Here is a 17,494-nt window from a genome sequence, read left to right as displayed (position 1 = left end):
TGCAGGGCAACAGTCTGCCGGTGTTTGCCCCCCAATGTGGTGAATCGCCACCACCGTGGGCTCAGACATTTCCACAGATGAGCCCCTCCTGTCCCCACCGGGACAAACATCCTGTCCGCCCCCTCTCTCACCGTCTTCATCCTCTCCCTCCCCGGGGAACCGGCATCAAACCGACGGGCTGAGCGGTCTCCTCCTACCTCTCAGCGACACATCAGACTCCGGCCGCAGGAGACGCTTCACAAACGCCCCAACTTCCCTCGGAGGGAAATGGAAATAAATCAGAAAGCGGACATTTACTTTGACGGTTGTCCCGCCGTGACGGAAAGTTCGGGAGACGGTGTCAGCGGGGGTAACGCCCTCTCGGCTGGTCCGCCTCCGCTATTGGTTGGAAGCAGTGATTGACATCGCTTCCCAGCAATGGGAATAGCGCAGCGCGTGAACCCACAGTTGACAGTGGTGGGGGGAGCTGGTCACGTGATTAGTAGCCCAGCCGTTAAACCGACCAAGCTCGAGCTCACCAGCGCGCGGGGCACAAAAGGCCCCGGATGATCGGTTGAGGTGAGAAGGGGTCTCCGGGTTGGGGGTCTCACCGGGCGGCGTTTTCAACACCGACTTCGGGTAGTTGCTGTGACTCCGGACTCCGTGACCCGCAATCCCGGGACAGTCCTGCTCTCTTCCCTCTCTCTCAGCCCCACCATCCGTACACGGGCCCCGGGGAGCTTCCGGCTGATGAGGGAATGGGAACCGATGGGTCTCTCAGACAGAGCTGAGCTCCAGCTGTCTAAATGCAAGGATCGGGAACTCGGAGAAAGGGAACAAAATCTTTTACATCAGCTGTTGTGAAAATCACCTTTGTTCTGCCTCCAGTCACAAACAAGAGAAAATCTGCAGATGCTGGAAATCCGAGCAACACACACAAATTGCTGGAGGAACTCAGCATTAGTACTCTTTTCCATAGATGCTGCCTGGCCTGCTGAGTTCCCCCAGCATTTTGTGTCTGTTGCTTGTTCTACCCCCTCTTGTTCTGGACTTTTCTACCTGTGAGAACATGTTTTGTCCCACTCTCTCTGGGTACATAATGATATCAAACACCTTTGCCCTGGGCAACAAGTAGCTTTCACATCACAAATGTGCCAGACTCCAATGAGACAGACTACTGCCCTTCCCTTCATATTCATTGGCATTGCCATCACTGAGTTCACCACCGTCAGTCACCTGGGGGAGGGTTCAGGGGAAATATTTATGTACAATACAGAAACTGGTGTTACCTGTGTGTATTGTGGTGATGCAAAAGTTGCTGGAGAATTTGCAAGTGGGAGGAAGTGGAGTGATATTTGGAATTCTGACTTTTTAAAGTGTCATTTAGCAAGCAAATCAGGTATGGACAATGTGCAAAAGTTCTGGTGAAAAAATCCTTCATTAACCGTTTCAGGCCTGCTACATAGGTTGTGAGAGAGTGCAGATGAACTCAATCAAACCCAGAGGAGATCAAAGTTCTTACTGACAGTGATTTGCTAGCTGTTGAAAGGAATACCTCTCTATATAAAATTCACAGTGCACATGTTGTCACTGGGTAAAAAAATGTACAGTACAAGATTTATGTGCACACCCATCATTACAAATTCGAGGGGACATTGGTGAGAAGGTGGGGAGACCTCCAGTGTCCCTGATGCCCTCACCTACAAGATGTGCATCCAGCTGCAGCTTGTAACCCTGCACTTTACAGAGTGGGAACTTGAAATGGATGAATTTTGGATCAGCTGGGAGTTGGAGGGGGTGATAGACATGACATGAAGAGAGGTGAGTTACACCCAAGGTGCAGGACACAGGAAACTGGGTGAGAGTCAGGAAGGGGAATGAGGTTAAATAGCCATCGCAGAGTACTATTGTGTCCATCCCGCACAACAACAGGTGGACCACTTTAGAAACTGTTGAGATTACCTGGCAGAGAAAAATCAAAGGGGTGATAGGGGATTCGTTAGTTAGAGGAACAGAACAAGAGGGGACTAATAATCCAGTGGTAAGGCTCGCTAGTGCTAGTGATGGGGGGAGGGGTGGTGTGGTTAAAATAAGTTGTAGGGGAAATGGGAGCCAGAATGACAGAACAGATAGTGGAGAGGGTGAATTGAATGGAATTGACTTTATTGCATACATCCTTCATATACATGAGGAGTAGAAATCTTTACATCTCCATCTAAATGTGCAATGTGTAATTTATAGTCATTTATAATAAATAGTTTGTACACAGGACAGTCAATATAACATAGAAATTGAATTGTATCAGCATGAATTAATCAGTCTGATGGCCTGGTAGAAGATGATGTCCCGGAGCCTGTTGGTCCCTTTGCTGTGGTACCGTTTCCTGGATGGTAGCAGCAGGAACAGTTTGTGGTTGTGGTGAATTGGGTCTCCAATATCCTTTGGGCCCCTTTTACACACCTGTCTCTGTAAATGTCCTGAATAGTGGGAAGTTCACATCTACAGATGCGCTGGCTGTCCGCACCACTCTCTGCAGGTTCCTGCGATTAAAGGAAGTACAGTTCCCATACCAGGCAGTGATGCAGCCAGTCAGGATGCTCTCAATTGTGTCATAGAAACATAGAAACATAGAAAATAGGTGCAGGAGTAGGCCATTCGGCCCTTCGAGCCTGCACCGCCATTTATTATGATCATGGCTGATCATCCAACTCAGAACACCGCCCCAGCCTTCCCTCCATACCCCCTGACCCCCGTAGCCACAAGGGCCATATCTAACTCCCTCTTAAATATAGCCAATGAACTGGCCTCAACTGTTTCCTGTGGCAGGGAATTCCACAGATTCACCACTCTCTGTGTCCCTGTAGAAAGACCTTCGGATTTTGGGCCCCATCCCCAGCTTCTTCAACTATCTGAGTTGAAAGAGGTGCTGCTGTGCTCTTTTTACAACACAGCCGGTATGTACAGACCATGTACATGAAAGATGGCAAATGGAGTTTAATGCTGGTAAGTGTGAGGTGCTACATTTTGGTAGGACTAATCAAAATAGGACATACATGGTAAATGGTAGGGCATTGAAGAATGCAGTAGAACAGAGGGATCTGGGAATAATGGTGCATCATTCCCTGAAGGTGGAATCTCATGTGGATAGGGTGGTGAAGAAAGCTTTTGGTATGCTGGCCTTCATAAATCAGAGCATTGAGTATAGGAGCTGGGATGTAATGTTAAAATTGTACAAGGCATTGGTAAGGCCAAATTTGGAGTATTGTGTACAGTTCTGGTCACCGAATAATAGGAAAGATGTCAACAAAATAGAGAGAGGACAGAGATTTACTAGAATGTTACCTGGGTTTCAGCACCTCAGTTACAGAGAAAGGTTGAACAAGTTGGGTCTTTATTTTTTTGGAGCGTAGAAGGTTGAGGGGGTCTTGACAGTGGAATTTAAAATTATGAGGGGGATAGATAGAGTTGACGTGTATAGGCTTTTTTCATTGAGAGTAGGTGAGATTCAAACAAGAGGACATGAGTTGAGTGTTAGGGGGCAGAAGTTTAGGGGTAACATGAGGAGAACTTCTTTACTCAGAGAGTGGTAGTTGTGTGGAATGAGCTTCCAGCAGAAGTGGTAGAGGCAGGCTCGATATTGTCATTTAAAGTAAAATTGGATAGCTATATGGACAGGAAAGGAATGGAGGGTTATGGGCTGAATGCAGGTTGGTGGGACTAGGTGAGAGTAAGCATTCAGCATGGACTAGAAGGGCTGAGATGGCCTGTTTCCATGCTGTAATTGTTATATGGTTATATGTGAGATCCGTGGTGATGTTTATGCTGAGGAATTTAAAGCTGTTCACCTTCTTAACCCCAGATCCATTAATGTCAATAGAGGTTAGCCTGTCTCCATTCCTCCTGTCGTCCACAATCAGCTCCTTTGTTTTTGTGACAATGAGAGAGAGTTTGTTTTCTTGACACCAGTCAGATGTTGTTCAGACCTCAGACAGAGTCAGCAATCAAATGGTTGAGCATGGTGCGATGAATGTGCTGAGCTGTGTGTATCACAATGCAAGAAGCATCGTAGGAAATCCAGATGAGCTCTTGGACAGGGAATTATGATATTGTAGCCATTATTGGGACTTGGTTGCACCAAACAGTCTGAGGGATTTAGAGGAACAAATTTGTAGAGAGATTGCAGACCATGACAAGGAACAAAAGTGTGATTTTAACTTTCCATATATTGACTGGGACTCCCATACTGTAAAAGGACTCAAGGGGGTAGAGTTTGTCAAATGTGCCCTTAATCAGTTTGTAGAATTCCTGGCGTAGAAGTGTGCGATGAGCTGTTAGGAAATGTTCCAGGGCTGGTGACAGAAATTAGTGATCATAATGCAATGAGATTCAAAGTAACTACGGAAAACGAGAGGTGTGCACCACGGGTTGAGATTCTAAATTGGAGAAAGGTCTATTTTGATGGTATCAGAAAGGATCCGACAAGTGTGGTTTGGGACAGTCTGTTTTCTGGCAAAGGAGTACTTGGTAAGTGGGAGGCCTTCAGAAGTGAAAATTTGAGGGTGTCTAGTTTGTATATGCCTGTCAAGATAAAAGTTGAAAGGTAACTGGCACAGGGAACCTTGGATATTTTGTTCCTCCAAATGCGTCAGAATGTTGGGTGCTACCAAGGTTCATTAATGACTACAATATCAAAATTCCACCCCCGAGCTGATCCAACTTTTTTTTAGTTGTCTTCTGTGGTTTCTAAAAGCTTCCCAATAGTTTTTGCTTTTTGTTTGCCCTCTCTTTGGCTTTTATGTTGGCTTTGTCTTCTCATTTCATCCACAGTTGTGTCCTCCTGCCTTTCCAATGCTTCCACTTCTTTGGGATGTATCGATCACTCAGCTCCCGAATTGCTCCCAGAAACTCCAGCCATTGCTGCTCCATTGTCACTCCTACCTTTTCCCTTCCAAACAAGTTTGGCCAGCTTCTCTGTCATAGAAACATGGAGAAGTTCAAACGGAAACAGACTATTTGGCCCATCTAGTCAATGCCGAAAAAAACTTTAAGCTGTCCAATGCAACTACCTGCACTGGGACCATCGCCCTCCATACCCCCACCATCCAGGACCCATCCAAACTTCTTCTAAATGGCGAAACCGAGCTCATATTCACTACTTGCGCTGACATCTCATTCCACACTCTCACGACCATTTCAGTAAAGAGCTTTTCCAAATGTTCCCGTTAAATTTTCACCTTCCCCACTTACCCATGACATCTGGTTGTCATCCCACCCAACCTCAGTGGAAAAAGCTGCTAGCATTTACCCTATCTATACCCTCATAATTTTGTATACTTCCAACAAATTCTCAAAGCAATGTATAATTTCCTTGTTTATGTTTAGAGCCTTTTTTAGGTGTATGAAATGATGAGGGGCATTGATCATGTGGGTAGCCAGAGGTTTTTTCCCAGGGCTGAAATGGCTAACACGAGGGGAGATAGTTTTAAGGTCCTTGGAAATAGATACCGAGGGGATGTCAGGGGTAAGTTTTTTACACAGAGAGTGGTGGGTGCGTGGAATGCACTGCCGGCTATTCGTGTGAGAGTGTTTCAGTTACTGTGGGGACAGGAACCCATGCAGCTCAGTGGGAACAGGGAATAATACCAGCGCAGAGAGTCAAACTGAGCTGGGTCACAGATCGGAGATGGCAGAGAGGTCCAATTCTTATAGAGACAGGAAGAGCATCAGAGAATTTGATGGTCATTCCAGGTAACAGCACTGTGCCCAGTTAGAAGATGATTTCTCTCTCTGACTTGGGTAACAGTGAAGTTGAACAGAGTGATGCCAGATCACGCGTTGACAACTCAAGTGACCTCATCTGAGATATTGTCCGACACCCATTGATGGATTTTGTAAATATTTTTACAGGTTAAACATGACAAGGAATTTGTCTACTGGAATCTCGAACACAACATGCCAGTTTTGCTGTCTCTGTCCAGATAATTTAAGAAGAGGAGCAAGGGATTCACTCGATCATCCTTCCTACTCAGACTGTGAGGAGGGATTCACTCGGTCATCTGACCGACTGGCACACCCATCATTTTACACAGTGGGGGGTGGAGGGAACCGATTCACTGAGCAAACAGTGGGAATGGATTCAGTCGGTCATTTTAACTGAAGGTACATCAGCAAGTTCACACCGGACAAGGCCATTCACCTGTTCTGTGTGTGAGAAGGGATTCAGTTGGTCATCCCACCTGTGGACACACCGGTCAGTTCACACTGGGCAGAGGCTGGTCATCTGCTGAATTTGTGGGGAAGGATTCACTCGGTCATCTGACCTAATGGCTCACCAGCGAGTTCATACTGGAGACCGGCCGTTCACCTGCTCAGACTGCGGGAAGGGATTCACTCGATTATCCCAACTGAAGGTACATCAGCGAGTTCACACTGGAGAGAGGCTGTTCACTTGCTCAGTGTGTGGGAAGGGATTCACTCGGTCATCCACCCTACTGACACATCAGTCAGTTCACACTGGGGAGAGGCCATTCACCTGCTCAAACTGTGGGAAGGGATTCATTTCCTCATCCCACCTGAAGGTACATCGGCGAGTTCACACTGGGGAGAGGCCATTCAGCTGCTCAAACTGTGGGAAGGGATTCACTTCCTCATCCCAACTGAAGGAACATCAGCGAGTTCACACTGGCGAGCGGCCGTTCATCTGCACGAACTGTGGGAAGGGATTCACTCGATCATCCAGTCTGAAGGTACATCAGCAAGTTCACACTGGGGAGAGGCTGTTCACCTGCTCAAACTGCGGGAAGGGATTCAGTCAGTCATCTGAACTGAAGGTACATCGGCAAGTTCACACTGGAGAGAGGCCGTTCACTTGCTCAGTGTGTGGGAAGGGATTCACTCAGTCAGCCAACCTACTGTCACATCAGTTAGTTCACACTGGGGAGAGACCGTTCACCTGCTCAAACTGTGGGAAGGGATTCACTTCCTCATCCCAACTGAAGGTACATCGGCGAGTTCACACTGGGGAGAAACCGTTCATCTGCTCGGACTGTGGGAAGGGATTCACTCAGTCATCTCAACTGAAGGTACATCGGCGAGTTCACACTGGGGAGAGGCCGTTCATCTGCTCGGACTGTGGGAAGGGATTCTCTCAATCATCCAAACTGAAGGTACATCAGCGAGTTCACACTGGGGAGAGGCCGTTCACCTGCTCTGACTGTGGGAAGGGATTTACTCGATCATCCCAACTGAAGATACATCAGCGAGTTCACACTGGAGGGAGGCCATTCACCTGCTCAGACTGTGGGAGGCGATTCACTCGGTCATCCTTCCTACTGACACATCAGTCAGTTCACACTGGGGAGAGGCCATTCACCTGCTTGGACTGTGGGAAGGGATTCACTTGCTCATCCCACCTGAAGGTACATCAGCGAGTTCACACTGGGGAGAGGCCATTCACCTGCTCGGACTGTGGGGAGGGATTCACTTGCTCATCGCAACTGAAGATACATCAGCGAGTTCACACTGGGGAGAAGCCATTCACCTGCTCAGACTGTGAGAAGGGATTCACTCGGTCATCCCCCCTAATGACACACCAGCGAGTTCACAGTGGGGAGCGGCCATTCACCTGCTCAGTCTGTGGGAAGGGATTCATTCAGTTATCTCAACTGAAGATACATCAGCGAGTTCACACTGGAGAGAGGCCATTCACCTGCTCAGAGTGTGGAAAGGGATTCACTTCGTCCTCTCAACTACTGGGCCACCAGCGAGTTCACACTGGAGAGAGGCCATTCACCTGCTCAGTGTGTGGGAAGGGATTCACTCGGTTGTCTCATCTTCAGAGACACCAGCGTGTTCACACAGGGGAGAGGTCGTTCACCTGCTCAGTGTGTGGGAAGAGATTCAGTCGGTCATCCAGCCTACAGAGACACCAGCAAGTTCACACTGGGTAGAGGCTGATCACCTGCTCGGACTTTGGGAAGAGATTCTCTCAGCCATCGCCACCAAATGTCCATCATTGAGTTCACACTGGGGAGAGGCCGTTCACCTGCTGGGAATGTGTGAAGCAATTCGCTCAGTCATCTAACCTTATGTAACTCTCGTTTCAGCTAGCAGCTTAATATAGGGGGTGATAGCCCCCCAGCCTGGCCAAATTTAAGAAAGATCATTTAGGTGGATGCTGCACGATGTGTCCCCTGTTACAAATCAGTACCCCAAAATAACAAACGATACATAATATGCGATTAAACGATTGGGCTTTGTAGTTCTTTCTTTGACTATAGGGCGAGTAAAAAAAAATAATGAAGAAGAAAAAGAGCCCACTCTGTCCATTCATGTCTTCTCATCTCTCCCCAGCAAAATACAGTGAAAATCTCTCTTCCAGACTCACAAGAAAGAACAACATTTCTCTCATTGGATAGCCCTGCACTCCAAAACCCTGTTATCTCTAGTCATAACCTAAACATTACTGCTACAGAGAAACCATTACCTCAGCAGTGATACATTGCAGAGAGGCCATTCCATTAGCAGTGAAACCTTACAGCATGTTACACTTGTGATACCCTACCGGGTTCACACTGAGGAGAAAGTTTTAATAAGCTGCATGCTGGATATTTGTCCATCACCGTTGCTGAATGCAATTTCGAGAGTGACTGTCGGTGCTGAACTCTGCAATTATTGCTGCTGCTCACCACACCCAGTCTGCACCCTGGTCACTGGGCATGGGAGCAGTTTCCTCTGCTGCATATTCACCTTTAATGGGACTGGAGTGGAGAGCGGCCAGTGAAGGAGTGGAGCTTTGAGGCTTTGGCTCGAGATGTTTCGGCGAGCAGCGGCAGAGGATGAGCTTGCTCCCAGTAAGGTAAGGCTGGGTATGTTCCTTTAATTATTTTGATTAACTTAGGAGTTGGTAATGCAGGCAGTAGATAGGGCAGTCCAGTGCTCCGATTGTAGGATGTGGGAAGTGAGGGACAGCACAATTGTCTCTGATGACTAAACCTCAGGGATCTGTACTGGGTCCAATGTTGTTTGTCATATATATTAATGATCTGGATGATGGGGTGGTAAATTGGATTAGTAAGTATGCAGACGATACTAAGATAGGTGGAGTTGTGGATCATGAAGAAGGTTTTCAAAGCTTGCAGAGAGATTTAGACCACTTAGAAGAGTGGGCTGAAAGATGGCTGATGGAGTTTAATGCTGATAAATGTGAGGTGCTACATTTTGGTGGGGCTAATCAAAATAGGACATACATGGTAAATGGTTGGGCATTGAAGAATGCTGTAGAACAGAAGGATCTGGGAATAATGGTGCATAGTTCCCTGAAGGTGGAGTCTCATGTGGATAGGGTGGTGAAGAAAGCTTTTGGTATGCTGACCTTTATAAATCAGAGCATTTAGTACAGGAGTTGGGATGTAATGTTGAAACTGTATGAGGCATTGGTAAGGCCAAATTTGGAGTATTGTGTACAGTTCTGGTCACCAAATTATAGGAAAGATGTCAATAACATTGAGAGAGTACAGAGGAGATTTACTAAAATGTTGCCTGGGTTTCATCTCCTAAGTTACAGAGAAAGGTTGCATAAGTTAGGTCTTTATTCTTTGGAGCGTAGAAGGTTGATGGGGGACTTGATAGAGGTATTTAAAATTATGAGGGGGATAGATAGAGTTGTCATGGATAGGCTTCTTGAGAGTGGGGGAGGTTCAAACAAGAGGACATGAGATGAGAGTTAAAGGGTAAAAGTTTAGGGGTAACATGAGGGGAACTTCTTTACTCAGAGAGTGGTAGCTGTGTGGAACGAGCTTCCAGCAGAAGTGGTTGAGGCAAGTTCGATGTTGTCGTTTAAAGTTAAATTGGATAGATATATGGACAGGAAAGGAATGGAGGGTTGTGGGCTGAGTGCAGGTTGGTGGGACTAAGTGAGAGTAAGAGTTCGGCATGGACTAGAAGGGCCGAGATGGTGCCTGTTTCCGTGCTGTAATTGTTATATGGTTATATGGTTAAACCTGCAAGAGGTGCATCCAGCTACAGGTCTTGTCAATCCGAGTTAGGGAGCTGGAGCTGGATGAACTTCGGACCATTCGGGGGGCGGAGGCAGTAATAGACTGGAGTTGCAGGGAGACAGTCAGGAGACAGGTAACTGGGTGACTGTCAGGAGAGGGAAGGGGAATAGACAGAAAGAGCAGAGCACCCCTAGTGGCCGTTCCCATCAACAATAAGCGTACCATTTTGGATACTGTTGGTGGGGACAACCTGCCATGGACAAGTTGTAGTGGTTGTGTGTCTGGCACCGAGACTGAACTCTCAGCTCAGAAAGGAAGGAGGGAAAAGAGAAGAGCAGTAGTGATAGGGGATTTGATAGTAAAGGGGACAGATAAGTGGTTCTGTGGGAAAGATCGAGAATCCCGGATGGTCTGTTGCCTCCCTGGTGCCAGGGTCCACGATATCTCGGATGGAGTTCTCGGTATTCTCAGGAGAGAGGGTGAGCAGCCAGATGTGGTGGTCCATGTGGAGACCAATGACATAGATAGGAGTAGGGATCAGGTCCTGAAGAAGGAATATAGGGAGTTAGGGGAAAAAGTTAAAAAGCAGGACCTCAAGGGTGGTAATCTCAGGATTGCTGCCTGTGCCACGAGACAGAGAGGGTAGGAATTGGAAGTCATGGCAGTTGAATGTGTGGCTGAAGAGTTGGTGCAGGGGGCAGGGGTTCAGATTTCTGGATCATTGGGATCTCTTCTGGGGAAGGTCTGACCTGTACAACAAGGACGGGCTGCACCTGAACTGGAAAGGGACCAATATCCTGGTGGGCAGGTTTGCTGGAGCTGTTGGGGAGGGTTTAAACTAGTTTGTCAGGGGGGTGGGAATCAGAATGTGAGTGCAGAGATGAGGGTAGAAGGAGAAGGGCATGATGCTGTGTGTTCTGAGTTGGTGAGGAAGGACAGGCAGGGGACAAAACATACATGTAGCCAGTTTGAGGGGTTGAAGTGTGTCTATTTCAACGCTAGGAGTATTAGGAATAAAGGGGATGAACTTAGAGCATGGATCAGTACATGGAACTACGATGTTGTGGCCATTGCTGAAACTTGGCTGGAGGAAGGGCAGGATTGGCTGATGCAGGTACCGGGGTTTAGGTGTTTTAAAGGAATAGGATGGGAGGTAGAAAAGGGGGAGGGAGTAACATTACTGGTCAGGGATAGTATCACGGCTGTAGAAAGGGAGGATGCTGCAGAGGGAGTGTCCACTGAGTCGGTGTGGGTGGAAGTCAAAAATAGGAAGGGATCAATCACTGTGCCGGGAGTGGTCTATAGGCCCCCAAATAGCCCTCGGGACATCAAGAAGCAGATAAGCAGGCAGATTTTAGAATGGTGCAGGAAATACAGGGTTGTAGTTATGGGTGATTTCAACTTCCCTCATATTGACTGGCACCTCCTGACTGCAAGGGGGATAGATGGGGCTGAATTTGTCAGGGGTGTTCAAGAAGGATTCCTGACACAGTATGTGGACCGTTCGACGAGAGGAGAGGCCATACTGGATCTAGTTCTGGGTAATGAACCTGGTCAGGTGGCAGACATCTTGGTGGGGGAGCATTTTGGTGAGAGTGACCACAACTCACTTAGCCTCAGCATAGCTATGGAAAAGGATAAAAACAGACAAAATGGGAAAGTGCTTAACTGGAGAAGGGCTAACTATGAATGGATGAGGCAGGAACTAGTGAGAGTAAATTGGAAACAGGTGTTGAAAGGTGAAAGCACAGAAGTAATGTGGAGGAAGTTTAGGGACAACTTGTGCTGGGTTCAGGATAGGTTTGTCCCACTGAGGCAAGGAAAAAATGGTTGGAAAAGGGAACCGTGGCTGACGAAACACGTGAGGCAACTCGTCAAGCGGAAGAAGGAAGCAGATGTTAGATATAAGAAGCAGTCAGAGCCCTGTTGGTCGCTTTTCGATTGCTCCTACCCTGTTTACTTAATTGTCTCCTACCAGTCTTTTTTTTTGAAACCTTATTATAAAACTTCAATACTGCTTTACTGTGGCTGGGAAAAGAACCAAAGCGTTTGCAAAAGAAAGAGAAACAGAAGATGAATCCGCAGTCACTTTGGATTCAATCAGTGACTTCCTTAAACGGCAAAAGTAGGAATTCTGTGAAGAGTTTCAACAGCTTAACAGCAAATTGGATACAATTCAGGGAACTTTATTTGAGCATGAGAACCAAATTCAGGAGAATACTGCGAAGCTGAGGACGTTGAAGATACAATTAAACTCTGCAAAGAGTTATCTTTATCCAATGATAAAATGCTGAGAAGGATCATCAGATCGAAAATAGAAATAGGAGAAGTAACTTGTGAATCCTGGGTCTTGAAAAATCAATTGAAGGCGCTGACCCTACGAAGTTTTTTTGCAAACTTTCTGAAGCAGCTTTTTCCTGCTTTATTCACTTCCGAGCCGAAGCTCGATGGAGCTTTTTGCTCTCTGACTTTGAAGCCATTGTCCTTGGCAGTGAAACCCAGATCGGTCAGACTAGCCTTTCATGAATTTCGTATTAAGAACCTTTTAATTCACCATACCCGGAGACAAGGAATGATCGATTTCCAAAATTACAAGGTTAGATTTGTGGAAGACTATTCACCTGAAGTTTTGGCTGATCGCATGAAATATAAAGAAGTTATGTCGGAATTTTATGATAAAGGGTATAAACCATCTCTTCAGTTCCCTGCACGTCTGAGTATTGTTTTGAAGAACGGATTGCGAAAAAGAATAAATTCAGTTGAAGATGCAAAGGAGTTTCTGAAGGATGAATTCTAAAACTGTTATACTTATTTGATCAAGTTTTTTTCTTCTGTTAATATGAATTTGAAATAAGGTTACGTTTTGGCTGTTCATATATTGTCTTTTGTTATATATTTTTTGATACTACTTTATTTTATCCCTTTTTGAGGCTTTATTTTAATACAGCTTTCTTTGAATTTGTTTAAAGTGATCCTTTCATATTTTCGAATACTGAGTTATTTTGCTTTTTATGTTGTGTCTTGGTAGGGGCATAATGACCTTGCAGGACTGGAGTTTTTTCTGTCAACGGGATTTTTGGGGGCCGGTACTTAGTTCTCAGCTCGCTGACTGTCTATTGGCCAGCTTTCTCGCTTTGGGTAGGGGAGGGGGTAGGGCCTATTTCTCTCTGGGAGCTGTGTTGGGTTGAATATATGATTGTTTGTTTGAATACCTTACTTTACCGTTTGCTTTCTAGTTTTAATAACTTATGGCCAGATCTTTTAATTACTTGTTGATTGGTATTTAAAATGGTTCAAAATATTAACCTGTTTAGTTTGAATGTGAAAGGGCTGAATCACCCCACCAAAAGGAACAAAGTGTTTGCTTATATTAAAAAAATGAAAGCACCCATTATTTTTTTTTACAAGAAACACACATACACAGCTGTGATACCTTACGTTTTTTTTTACTGGGTGGAAGGGTATGCAATTCTACTCTTCGTTTAACGCAAAATCACGTGGAGTTTCGATTTTTGTAGATACTACAGTTTCCTTTATTCAGCATAAAGTTGTTTCGGACCCTAATGGTCGATTTGTTATTGTATCAGGGAGTTCAGACAGTAAGTTGATTGTTTTTGCTCATGTTTATGACCCCAGCGTAGATGATCCAGGATTTTTTGAACGTCTATTTTCATATTTGCCAGATTTGTGTACCTACTCCCTTGTGATGGGAGGAGATTTTAACTGCTGGTTAGATCCAGTATTTGATCGCTCATTTGTTAAACCAGCCACACTTAATAAATCAGCTTTGTTTATCCAATCTTTTCTAACTAAATGTGGTATAGTTGATGCTTGGCAGTTTCTGCATCTGACGGACAGGGAGTATTCTTTTTTCTCTCATGTCTATCATTCTTATACCGGGATTGACTTTATTTTTATTGATAGTCAAATGATTCCATTAGTTCGATCAATTGAATATAAAGAGATTGCTATCTCTGACCACTCTCCTGTAATTCTATCTTTAAATCTTCCTGGTCCTATCCCCATGAGTAGATTTTGGCGATTTAATTCAACTCTGTTATCCGATGAGGATTTTTAAAAAAAATTATGGAGAATCAAATTACTCTTTATTTTTGAAGAAAATACGTTGGAAGAGGCGTCTAGCCTGATTATATGGGATACTTTTAAAGCATACATCCGGTGTCAAATTATTTCTTATACTGCAAACATCATTAGAAAAGCTAACAAAGAAAGAAATGAATTAGCCAATCAGTTAAAGCAACTGGACCATAAATATGCTTCTGTACCTGATCCTGAAACATATAAGAGACGTATTGAAACTAAAACTAAATATGATCTTCTTTTAACATATCCAATTGAAAGCCAACTTTTAAAAGATAGAAGTCAACTTCATATTCACGGAGATAAAACTGGTAAGCTACTGGCTAATCAATTGAAGCCATTTTCAGCCAAGCGGCAAATTAAAGAAATACATAAAATTAATGGGGACATGACAACTGACCACCTTGAAATTAATGAACTTTTAGAGAATTTTATTCTAAATTGTATAGATCTGACTCTGTTAATGATAATATTGCAATGAATAATTTTTTAGATCAATTAAATATTCCTAATCTTTCGTTAGATGATCGTAGGCAATTGGATCAACCTATTTCCCAGGATGAAATTGCTCAGGCTATTTGAGAATTGCATTCTGGGAAATCCCCAGGACCCGGTGGATTCTCTGGAGAATTTTATTAGGCTTTTTCCTCCTTGCTTATACCACATTTATGTTCTACCCTTACAGGAAGGAGGACAACCAGAGTCTTTTTACGGAGCTTCCATTTTGCTCATTCTCAAAAAGAATATGAATCCTACTAAATGCTCTTCGTATAGACCTATCTCTTTACTCAATTTTGATACTAAAATTTTATCTAAAGTGCTGGCTTGAAGATATATCTTGCACATGCACCAGTCGTGCATGCAGCCTGGTACAGCCAATCCGATCTATTCTTCTTACTTTTTAATTTCCGTTATTTTTTGTATTTTTTTTCTCACGGTAACACGTCGAAGCTGCACGCTGTCTAACATGCTGGTAGAGAGAGTTTTCTTTGTGTTTTCTTTAGCACTGGAAATGGTTACATCCCAACATGCGAGACAGAAGCAAGGTCGCATTGTATATTTCACGGACCAGCAAACACCGTCTGGCTTAGCGAACAGAGCGGCGGCCACCCCTGCTGAAATCCGGAGGAAAACACACAGAGGGGGATCACAAAGCCGAGGAAAGAGGACCGGGTCGAGACAACAGAGACTTTTGGAGAAGAGGAGTTCGGTGGGTAATACCATTCCGGCTGACCGGAAGTGCACTGAGAGCAGTAAGCGTAAAGGAGTTCGGTGCTTACTGATCTGGCTAACAACGGATAGTGCAATCCGGGGTATATTATGATTGAGGAACGTGTTTGCAGACTGGATATCGAACTTTTTACTGTTGGACTTCGGCCACATTCCACCGTGATACAACACTTGGCAGCACGGGAGGTCGTACCTGCCTGTGGCCATCGAACATGCAGCTCCTCCTGTGGAGGGTCAGACACCCTGAGCCGATAGACTGGTCCTGGACTTATTTTCCATCTGGCATAGTTTGCATTTTGGTGTTGGATTGTTTGTGGTTTTTGTATTGCTATGTCTACACTCTATTCTTGGTTGGTGCGGCTGTAACGAAACCAAATTTCCCTCGGGATTAATAAAGTATATCTATCTATCTATATCTATATTGATAGGATGCAAAACTGGGCTGAGAAGAGGCAAATGGAGTTCAACCCAGATAAGTGTGAGCTGGTTCATTGTATTAGGTCAAAGATGATGGCAGAATATAGCATTAATGGTAAGACTTGGCAGTGCGGAGGATCAGAGTCAAGTCAAGTCACTGTATATTGTCACTTCCACCATAACTGCTGGTACCGTACACAGTAAAAACGAGACAATGTTTTTCAGGACCATGGTGCTACATGAACAATACAAAAATTACACTGAACTACGTAAAAAAAACACACAAAATTACACGAGACTCCAGACCTACTGAGGACTGCATAAAGTGTGCAAAACAGTGCAGGCATTACAATAAATAATAAACAAGACAGTAGGTTGGTGTCAGTCCAGGGTCTGGGTGTTAGTGTGGGGAGCGGGATTTTACACCATATTCCCGGTACAGTCTCAACAAAACACAAATAATTGTCACTTTGCCCGGACCATCGGCCCCGCTTGCAGGGCAACAGTCTGCCGGTGTTTGCCCCCCAATGTGGTGAATCGCCACCACCGTGGGCTCAGACATTTCCACAGATGAGCCCCTCCTGTCCCCACCGGGACAAACATCCTGTCCGCCCCCTCTCTCACCGTCTTCATCCTCTCCCTCCCCGGGGAACCGGCATCAAACCGACGGGCTGAGCGGTCTCCTCCTACCTCTCAGCGACACATCAGACTCCGGCCGCAGGAGACGCTTCACAAACGCCCCAACTTCCCTCGGAGGGAAATGGAAATAAATCAGAAAGCGGACATTTACTTTGACGGTTGTCCCGCCGTGACGGAAAGTTCGGGAGACGGTGTCAGCGGGGGTAACGCCCTCTCGGCTGGTCCGCCTCCGCTATTGGTTGGAAGCAGTGATTGACATCGCTTCCCAGCAATGGGAATAGCGCAGCGCGTGAACCCACAGTTGACAGTGGTGGGGGGAGCTGGTCACGTGATTAGTAGCCCAGCCGTTAAACCGACCAAGCTCGAGCTCACCAGCGCGCGGGGCACAAAAGGCCCCGGATGATCGGTTGAGGTGAGAAGGGGTCTCCGGGTTGGGGGTCTCACCGGGCGGCGTTTTCAACACCGACTTCGGGTAGTTGCTGTGACTCCGGACTCCGTGACCCGCAATCCCGGGACAGTCCTGCTCTCTTCCCTCTCTCTCAGCCCCACCATCCGTACACGGGCCCCGGGGAGCTTCCGGCTGATGAGGGAATGGGAACCGATGGGTCTCTCAGACAGAGCTGAGCTCCAGCTGTCTAAATGCAAGGATCGGGAACTCGGAGAAAGGGAACAAAATCTTTTACATCAGCTGTTGTGAAAATCACCTTTGTTCTGCCTCCAGTCACAAACAAGAGAAAATCTGCAGATGCTGGAAATCCGAGCAACACACACAAATTGCTGGAGGAACTCAGCATTAGTACTCTTTTCCATAGATGCTGCCTGGCCTGCTGAGTTCCCCCAGCATTTTGTGTCTGTTGCTTGTTCTACCCCCTCTTGTTCTGGACTTTTCTACCTGTGAGAACATGTTTTGTCCCACTCTCTCTGGGTACATAATGATATCAAACACCTTTGCCCTGGGCAACAAGTAGCTTTCACATCACAAATGTGCCAGACTCCAATGAGACAGACTACTGCCCTTCCCTTCATATTCATTGGCATTGCCATCACTGAGTTCACCACCGTCAGTCACCTGGGGGAGGGTTCAGGGGAAATATTTATGTACAATACAGAAACTGGTGTTACCTGTGTGT

General features: G+C 45.8%; 1 protein-coding gene across 4 annotated transcripts; it reads left to right on the top strand.

Annotated features, from left to right (window-relative positions):
• The first annotated feature begins 487 nt into the window (after positions 1 to 487).
• Positions 488 to 15,708, top strand: LOC140208419 (uncharacterized). Of its 4 annotated transcripts, XR_011888768.1 has the most exons (4): positions 507 to 558; positions 2,844 to 2,982; positions 5,887 to 8,836; positions 15,083 to 15,708. XR_011888768.1 is itself a non-coding variant. In XM_072277092.1 (2 exons), the coding sequence occupies exon 2, from the start codon at positions 6,303 to 6,305 to the stop codon at positions 7,926 to 7,928; it is 1,626 nt and encodes a 541-aa protein (XP_072133193.1). In that variant the 5' UTR covers positions 488 to 558; positions 5,887 to 6,302; the 3' UTR covers positions 7,929 to 11,829. The 4 variants fall into 4 exon arrangements, 1 of the variants encoding a protein (XP_072133193.1); XR_011888766.1 differs by lacking the exon at positions 2,844 to 2,982 and having other exon boundaries at positions 488 to 558; XR_011888767.1 differs by lacking the exon at positions 507 to 558 and having other exon boundaries at positions 2,666 to 2,982.
• The last annotated feature ends 1,786 nt before the right edge of the window (positions 15,709 to 17,494 follow it).

The sequence above is a fragment of the Mobula birostris genome, chromosome 13 (genome assembly GCF_030028105.1).
Source record: "Mobula birostris isolate sMobBir1 chromosome 13, sMobBir1.hap1, whole genome shotgun sequence".
Classification (NCBI taxonomy): domain Eukaryota; kingdom Metazoa; phylum Chordata; class Chondrichthyes; order Myliobatiformes; family Myliobatidae; genus Mobula; species Mobula birostris.
This window is presented reverse-complemented; position numbering and strand designations above follow the sequence as displayed.

Bases quoted from the DNA above. Each gene is read 5' to 3' on its own strand.
- LOC140208419 (XM_072277092.1), top strand. From the start codon at position 6,303: ATGGCTCACCAGCGAGTTCATACTGGAGACCGGCCGTTCACCTGCTCA.